Source organism: Cryptomeria japonica, chromosome 9, assembly GCF_030272615.1.
Source record: "Cryptomeria japonica chromosome 9, Sugi_1.0, whole genome shotgun sequence".
Taxonomy (NCBI): Eukaryota; Viridiplantae; Streptophyta; class Pinopsida; order Cupressales; family Cupressaceae; genus Cryptomeria; species Cryptomeria japonica.
The window spans coordinates 212,934,534-212,944,426 of NC_081413.1; the positions used below are offsets into that span (position 1 = coordinate 212,934,534).

The 9,893-nt window shown below is 32.0% G+C and overlaps 1 protein-coding gene across 2 annotated transcripts in view; it reads left to right on the top strand.

The window, feature by feature from the left end:
* LOC131044522 (uncharacterized) overlaps positions 1-2,074 on the top strand; it is a 138,280-nt gene extending 136,206 nt beyond the window's left edge. The window contains exons 5-6 of one of the 2 annotated variants that reach the window (XM_057977866.2): positions 324-431; positions 1,439-1,629. In XM_057977866.2, the coding sequence (XP_057833849.1) occupies positions 324-392 (69 nt within the window). In that variant the 3' untranslated portion in view covers positions 393-431; positions 1,439-1,629. Of the gene's footprint in view, positions 1-323; positions 432-1,438 lie in introns of both variants that reach the window. The other variant, XM_057977865.2, reaches the window with a different exon arrangement.
* The last annotated feature ends 7,819 nt before the right edge of the window (positions 2,075-9,893 follow it).

Here is a 9,893-nt window from a genome sequence, read left to right on the forward strand (position 1 = left end):
TATATCATAAAAGGATCATCCAATTTTCACACCTATATGATTCCCCCCCTCCCCGCCTCTCCTATTGCTCAGAAATTTTCAATGAAGCTCCATGGACATCAACACATCACATCCTTTCTTTATCTCATTCAAACCTTTTTCCTCCACAAGGGGCTCTTTAGATCTTGGGGCCTGTCCTTTAAAACTTAGTATCTGCAATTCATTCAAATGGTACAATATTTTGGCCTGCCTTATTTTTTTAGTAGCATTCATTTTTGTTAAATTTTTAATAGTCATTCTATTGTGTTTTGTTATCAACTGACAGTTTGTCATATTTTCTGAAGGTGACTTTGGAACTACAGAAATGCAAAGATATTCCTGTGGGTCTAAACAATGGTGGGCCTGTTAATTGACAAAGAGCTAATTATTCGGTTTACATTATATTTCAAGAGGTCAGTTATTTACAAATCATAGCATGGTTCTTCTATAGGTAAACAGCAACTCGCATTTTACATAGGCAGGTGTGTGTATTGTCTGATTACTTGGAAACATTTTCTCTGGCCGTGTGTGTTTAAAAGAGAGAGAATTCATATTTTTTAAACATTTAATTCCACATTTTCCTGTACACATTTATATTTTAGGGACGTTCCCAATCTAATGCATTTGTATGGGCATATAAGATTAAGCTTAGGAGTCTACAATAAGAGATTATCTTAAGGAATAGCTGATTTGATCAACGGGTCTGAAGAAAATGCTGTAAGTGGTATGTTGGTTTAACACTTGAAGTTTGTAAGCTTGGGAAAAAGGAAAAACAAGCTTTATGATAAAACTAGGCACTTTCTTCCCTTAAAGAGCGGTGCAATGAGAAATAAGTCATTACGTGTATATTGTGTTCACTCAACTAGCAAGTTTTGTTCCTGATAGTTAACTCACTATTATCTAATAAAGCTGCGCGCGAAGGCTATTTTACAAATATTTACTAATAATCTTAGATGCTTCCTTGATTTCTTTGTCTGACAAATATTATTTTTATTTTTCTCTTCTTTCTTTGCAACCATGGAAGGTAAGTTAATATTTTTTCAGTGAGTAAGCACTTTACAGATGACAAAAAGGCCTGCATGTTAACCAAGACTAATCAATTGACAACTCTAACTTAAATCCTGATTAACAGGGTTTTGATGTAGATTTATAATCCTTAAACTGTATTTCATGTTATAAATATAGTCGTAAGACTGAAGCTAATGCATCATTATATTAGCATTATACATCGAAATCAACCCTTTTATGTTCACGTCAACAGACACCCAAATTCAAGAACTTTTGGTCCTAGAAGAAATTCAAGAATCAAATTTTAGATTTTTCTTTCTACATTAGATTTGCTATAGTGTTTTTTTTTTGGTTTGAAAAACAGTCTTTACAATGTAGTTATTTCATAAATCTCTTCCTCGTTTCATTTTAGGACCCCATTGGAATGAAGACTAGTTTGGAAGACATCATAATCATCTTCCTATTACCTCTGGAAACGAAGAAAATGGACATTCAAGTTTGCGAGCATTCTTTGGCAGATCAAGCTGATACATATAATAGCAGGGGGTTATGCATCAGTTTTTCCTTTGTTCTTATAATATTGCTGCTAAGAAGGTTGAAGAATATACATTCTAAAATCTCTAAAATGGTATAAACTATGCAACTCGATGTAAAGTTCTTGAACCCCATCCAGAGGGCTGCTCATATGGCAGAGTAGCACCTTTTCTAGATATCAATTTCTTTGTGTTTCAATGGAGAATCAGGACTATAAAGTTTAGATTGGTGGTGATGAGATAAGGATGGAGATATATATCCAACTGATATTCTCATCTGCTAGTAATCTAGACTCTTCATCTATTACATATCACAGTTGCCTTATTGGAGAACGGAAATTTGATGATATCATCATATGTAGTCCATCTCACCCTAATAAGATTGCACTTAAATTTGCCCACTACATTTCTTCACCTGCTTGCAGGAGAGTATTATTGTAAATTAATTAAAAGAGTAACTTCACTAGAAATTAAAGTCTCATTTTTATTTTTTTCAATAAAAGTAGATTATTCCACTAAAGTCTCATTTTATTCCATAATCCATGTATGCTTAAATATGGTGGCTGAAATATTTTCACTGGGGAGCAACGATATTTTGTAAAAGCTCTCAATTGCGTATGGTGTCTAAACAAAAAAATGTATTGCATTAAGCAACCCTAATTTCTTACATGTGTAACCCATGTTAAAGCATAATCAAATGTGCAAAGAAAAATTTACATCTTAGTGTGCACTTGGGGAGAGGGCCTGATGATGGTGTGGGTTTCTACAGTTATAGGAATTGATCATGTGGAAAAATGCAGGGCATTATAATTGTTAAAAAGGATTCAATCAATGTTTGGTATTAAAACATTTATAAAAAAGAGTATATTCGAGTGAATTAAACAAAGATTATTTAAATACATTTGAGTGAATTAAATTGTACTGGTTTCATGTGTACATGTTTGAAATGACATTTATCTTATTGCATTATGGATAATAAAATAATTTATATTAACTGTAATTAATGCATGTCTTATTAATGGTCACATACATTTTATATAATCAAATATAATCCTTCCAAAACAATACTATATGTCAACCATCCCATCAAAAAGAGAGATATTGTCTCAGCTATCAACCCTATTGCAATAACTTGGAGTATTGGGCATCATGCCCAAGTACTAGTCCATTTTAATATGTACAACCAGTAAAGAAATAACAAAGTAGTTATAGATCAAATCCATTCATTATACAATATACAAAGTTGATTCTAGTTGATTCATAGATTGTCTTTTTGTTATATCTAATTATTGTTTTCTTATAAACCTCATGATGGGTTTAATTTCCTTTCATTCTATATATATTGTTCAAGATTGCAACATGATCACATGGAACTTGTAATGTACTTACATTTACTCCAGGGCTTTTAAAGATTCCATGGAACTTTGATTCTTCGATTCTTGTTAGATTAGTATCCACAATATAAACATGTATATATGTGTTTCAAAACCATGTGATTACACTTACTAATGTTGTTTCATATAGTTATTGAAGTTTAACTAAAGTATGAGGGTGTTATTAAAAACAAAAATGTTAAATGTTATGACAATATATGGGAGAGGGCTCAATGGTGGTGCACCCTAATTTTATTGGTGTCCATAGATAAATGGGTGCTACATCAACACCCTAAAGTGATAGGTGGCTATTCTAACTTGTCATAGAGAAATGTTTTGTTTGAAACTTTATTTGAATCCACAATTTTATTGGCAACATCAAACACTCTAAAAACTATTAATAAATGCAATTTTTAAAATCATGTCCTACAATTGCCTACATGTACCATTAGTTGTTGAATTGTGCCATGCTTGCTATATGTGCTAAATGCAGGGGGGGCAATGTAAGGCATATTGACAACTGCACATATCAAACTGAAGTTGGTTGGATTTCTATATACACTTTACTTAATGTGTAAAAATAAAACATGTATATTTCTATAGACTAGCTTTAATTAGGACTTAATAAATTGCATCTTTTCTACAAACCTATTAAAATTATTTTGTAACAATCTCAAAAAATGCAACTTCGAAATTTCTTCAACATTAACCAAAAAAATCCCAATGCTAACAAAAATGTAATAGATAATTGTTAGCAACTTCCATAATATAATATCACAATGATGTGCAAGGCACATACAAAATATTAAATAAGAATCCACATAATATATAAGTCCTACTAGATTAATACAATTGAAAAGTACATCTCAACTACATTATATTAATAAGAAAGTTTCACAAGCACATGTCTAGTACTCAACAATGAGGATAACATTATTTTATAACCAAGATGTATAAAGGGTCAAATTACAACCCACCCATGATAAGAATACAATAGGTCATGAGGCTAACCACAAAGATACAAGTGGTCAAAAAAAATGTATACCATAAATAATATACAAAGAACTCCAAGGTCCTATACTCGTGCTATTGATAGTGGAAGAGTTTGAATTCACCATGAGGATATTCCTTTCCTCACCATCCATCACTCAAGGTGAAGCATCGTTCACAATCCAAAGGTGTGGTACAATGCAATATTTTGTTATATCTCTTAATCATTTCCTTATTAGCATGTATCATACACATGAAGTTACCATAGATCTGAAACATTTAAAAATATGAAATACATTTTACAATGCACATTCTCAATATGAAGCACATATCAAATAATCATTCCAAGATAATTAATATTTCACAATACATCCTTTCTATTATCTATTACATGTATGAATGTGTCACAACCCTCCTTTATCACCTTTGGATTAAAATACAAACTCTATTATATTTCTTTTGGCTAAACTATTGAATGAATATTATAAAGGAATAAAAATAATAAATCACACACACACATGGAAAATGAACTCTTTTTTTTCTTAATTGTTTATTTAAATTTCCTCACCCAAATTATGGCACATGTTGTAGGAAGAATAAGAAGCTTCTAAAGGCTTCTCCACCACCTTGCATGTAACTCCTCCCACTAAGTCTAATCAATTTGCATGAAGACCAAATTGGGAGAGAATCTCTATTTTTTAATTGAAAAATTAGGTAGTGGAATTTGGAGATTTTTCTTATAAAAGATGTACAAGTTTTCAAAAAAAGGAGTTGGTAATTCCATAAGAAATTCTTCAAGTAAACTTTTCTCTTGTAGTCATATTTTCATTTTTCAGCTAAGATTTTTGCTTTGGAGGACTTCTCTTCAAGTTTGAAGGATCAATGGAGATTCATAGAGGATTCTACACCATTTTCAAGCACCCAGGTTCTTTCAAATTTAGTTTTTCATGCATCTTATTCTTGCTGCAAATTAGATTAGATTAATTTGTTTAAGAAATTAGATCCATTAGTTTCAAATTTTGATAAGAAGTAGATTAAATTGTTTAAGAAATTAGAATCATTTGTTTCAAATTTTGATGTGAATTAGATTCATTTGTTTTCAGATTCTTGATAAGAATTAGATCCATTAGTTTCAAATTTTGATAAGAAGTAGATTAAATTGTTTAAGAAATTAGAATCATTTGTTTCAAAATTTGATGAGAATTAGATTCATTTGTTTTCAGATTCTTGATTAGAATTAGATCCATTAGTTTCAAATTTTGATAAGAATTAGATTCATTGTTTAAGAAGTTAGATCCTGATTAAATTGTTTAAAATTTCTTATTAAGTTTTAGATTGATTCTTGCTGAAGAACTAAATCAGAACCATCTTTATCTCCTTTCTCTAGAATCATTTCTCTGGTTGTTGATTAAAAATCTGAAACTTATCTTTGAAGAGATCTCGTTGTGATCATTCTCTCTGTGATTTTCTCATTTTCTGGTTATCTAAATTCTCTGTAAAAAAATATAATTAATATTTCTTCTCTGTGAATAAATTTTCTCTGTGTGTACAAATAAATTTATCTCTCTTCTCCTGTGTAAAGAACAAAGGAATAAATAATCCCTCTCTAGTTATTTCTCTATTGTATTTTCGTTCCTGGAACTTAATCTATATTCTCTCTAACATTAATATTCTTTTTTTTTTACATACCTGTTATCTACTCTTCTCTGTGTGATTTTCAATAATCTGGAAATGCAATCCTCTTGCATATAAAAATGCACATATATATATATATATATATATATATATATATATATATATATATAACATTAAAAAACAAATTATTTCAAACTTTAACGCACGACATTCAAAAATTGCCATGAGACGGCTAGCGGAAGGCATGCACGCGCAGTGTTTAATGAAACCGCCGCAGGTATTCAATGAAACCGCCGCAGGGGGGTATGGAGGGGCCCGCGGTGTCCCCTCAACCCTGCGGGCCTGCGCTTGCAGGGCCACAGGGGTGATGGGACCCGTGGTCCCCACCCTGTACCCCTATTTACTATCTAAAAAAAAACCCTTTTTACCATTTAGTTTATAATTAGTTTTTTTTTTACTATTTCGAAATTTGAAGTTTTTAATTTGGGTTTTTAAAAAAAATATATAATAATCTAAGTCAATTACTATTAATTATTTAGTTAAATTTTTAAGTTTGATAATAATGACATTTAGGAAATAATGATTTTTTTTCCTTAGTGTAAATTTTAAGATATTGAATTTCGACTTAGAAAAATTGGGATTAATGTGTAGCAAGTTCGTAATTAAATTATCCTTAGTAAACTTTATAATTGTAGACTATATTCTCTTAAATTGAGTTACTCAATCCATTAAGAATCATTGGGACACTTGATTGGCCTTTAGAGATTAATTTACATTAATATGATTTGAACCAAATGCTTAAATTTAATCACTATTTTGGATTCGCTAAATCTTCTTATGTCATGCAAATTTCTCATAGATTAATTACTTTCATTGACGGTTCATAACATGCGAATTATTTATGGATTAATTACATTTTTTTATGCAAGTACACATGTAATTACTATTATGCAAGTTTCGTGATGGTCATTATTATGCAAATTATACTCCAAGTAGTTATTTCAATTAAATAAAATTTTACGCTTTCATTTCGTGATTATTTCAAGCATGATGTTTTCGTAGTTAGAAAACTAAACAAAGGAAGTTGGAAAACCAAAACTAGCAGCGTTCGGTATATACGGTGCCTCTGGGTCACGCTTACGGCTAATGTCGTCGTGTTGAACTACTGCACTTAATGCCTAATAAAGTTGCATTAATGACGTATGTGCCATCGTCCCTATAAATCGTCGGGGAGTAATAAGGGTCACTTGGAAGTTAAAATCCAAGGGGCGGGTAATCCCCCTTGGATCAATAATTTAATAAGATAACTTTTTAAATGATTTTCACATCCGTTGAGATAAACCATAGTAAACCCCTTTTAGGGATGGTCAAGTTAAATGCTCTCATGAAATTGATTTCTTGTTTTTATCTTGAAGGGATATTGGTGATTTGCAATTTAGTCAAGGGTGACGCTCATGATAAGAATTAGGATCTAGTTATTTTAGGCCACAAGCAATAGGCCAACTTGAGCCTTCGCTTAGGTGCTACCATCGTGGGTAGCAACCGCAGAGAAACTGTCTGGGACATTGACCCTAGAAAGGGTTGCGTACCCACAAATCAGTTTACATCAAACCATAGAATAGAAAATAGAACTACATAATTTACGCCTTGATCCCGTGCCGAAGCAGGTATGTAGGCAGTCTTGGGACGGAGTTGTCCCTCGTACTCAGGCGTTCGTGGGTGGGGTCTAGGCTTGGTTAAGTAAGAATCCTAATTGAAAGATAAGATAATTAAATTGAAAAAGAAATTCAATGCATACTCGGAAGGAATCCCGTATGGATTCGCTTGACTTCCTGAGGCTTTAAGCCAAATTCCGAGGTGGAATTCAAGCTTGTATTATTTTAATTACTCCTAAGGACGGCGACCTCGGTGCACTTTTGTTAGAAGAGTGTAGTACTTAGTGAGTGGCTCAGGACTCGAATGGTCCTGATGAGTCTAAGTCTCTGGCCAGAGCATCTCCTATCTCGTTTGGATAGATGCCTACCTCGTATGGGTAGATGCCTATCCCGTATTGGATAGATGGAATCTTATGTCCCATATGGACAATTGCCTAACCCGTATGGTTAGATGCTCATCCCGGATGGATGAATACCTAATCCTAACTGGATGGATGCCCAGAGTATGCAATTGAATAAAACATAATGATTACATTAAACAAAAAAAAAAGAATACTCAATTTTTGTTGTAACAATTATGGTGGGTTATTACAGAATGCAAGGTTATGAACTGTTGGTGTTGGAAATAAGCCACACCCTGACTGACGATGGACTGGTCCAAAAGTGGCCAGTAGCTCAGTGGTAGAGCACTCCAACAGCATATGGAAGGTCCTAGGTTCGAGTCCTAGCTGGTCCATGTCTCAACATGGTATCAGAGCCAAGTCCAGGCTAGAAGTCCCAAGCACACAAGAGGTGTGGCTTAAGGGGGGGTGTTGGTGTTGGAAATAAGCCACACCCAGACCGACGATGGACTGGTCCAAGAGGGGCCAGTAGCTCAGTGGTAGAGCACTCCAGCAGTGTATGGAAGGTCCTAGGTTCGAGTCCTAGCTGGTCCATGTCTCAACATGAACAAGTCAAATATGACCCTGAATGAAAAGCATGAGTCTTTTGAATCTTATAAGGTTTGACTTAGTATAATACATTTAAGGCCACATACAACATTCACATGAATTGTTACTCCCATAACATACTACAAATATTTTTGCATGTGATTATATATGCTTCCCAAGAAAATATGCTCAAGGTAGCATTACATACATCCTCATATTCAGACATCACAATTAGATACAAACATATCAATATCAATAATTTAAATATACAAGCAAACACACAAAAGCTATAGCATTGACATATTATAAGTTCCAATATTAACAACTCAAATACACAAACTACACACAAAATAAGTAACAAATAACGCAAGCTTGTTACATATTACAAGATCACAATAACAATGTCACACACATATAAGTAAAAACACACAAGGAATTCACAAACATGACAAACACACCTAGTCCCCATACTTATCTAAAGGGCATTTTCCAATGATATTGTGAGCCCAAGTAGCAATGCTTCACAAAAGATATGAAAGTTAATTATAGATAACTACTACAAAGCACCCCTAGCACAAGGTAGAAATAACATGTACATCAATACAATGGGTCGTTATACTAAAATATCTTGTAGTTTTAGTAGTGCAAGGTGATTATAACATAAATTTTCTATGAACTCTTTGCCAACAAAAGCACAAAGCCTATGGTGACATGATGACTATAGTGAGATGAACTCTTGACCAACTTTATTATGGGGAATAATGTCTCAAGAAATTGAGACTCAAATAAAGAAACAATACATTAACCATCTTTAACATAGGACAAAATAACATTCCATTTTCTTCAAATAGAAACCATGAGATAAACCTCTCATGCACCTTATCCTTTTATATAGCACCCTACTCTCACGAGTAGAATCATGACACAAAGGATGCCATATATAAATATAGTTAACTATGATATAATAGATATCATGCATAAACCATGATACAAAAGTTGTCACAAATCAAAAAATTCATGTCTAAGGAGACAAAACAACATTAAGTCGGATTTACTTGAACACAAAAACTCAACAAAAATTGTATAATACAATCGATTGATTCTAGACCATTCATATAGTCAAAATACAATCACAAAAACACTTAGTTATAGCATACGATTTTTAAAGCCTATGAGAGGTATGACTACAATTAACCTTTGGTACAATAACATGTCACATTATAGTCTTCTTCAAATTTTAAATCCTAACATTCTAATTATATCGCATAAATATTATCAATCATCATATAAAAGATGTCATATAATAATATAATAACTAATAAGATTTGATTCTTATATTATTAGCATAGATAGATAGTCACAAAATCATTAATATCTCATTATTTACAAAATAGGTATATCTATTTTTTCTTGATAATTTAAATAATATGTTTGTGCATCTTTTCTAAAAAACTTAGAGGAACCTATTTCACGAATTCAAATTTATAAGAGATATGATAGAGTTGTCTTTTAATATTAGATCAAACAATTTTCATTAAAAAAACAATCAACTTGTTTTATTGAACAAAGACATAAAATAATATATAAAGTTACCACACTTACCATGATAATTAAGATACTTCTATTACCATTGAATATATATAATTGAATCAAGGTAGGTTGTTACTTTTCAATAGAAATAATTCATAATTTAGAATCATCAATTTCAAACTCAACATGAATAAATTGTTCAAACATAAAAAGTAGTCATTA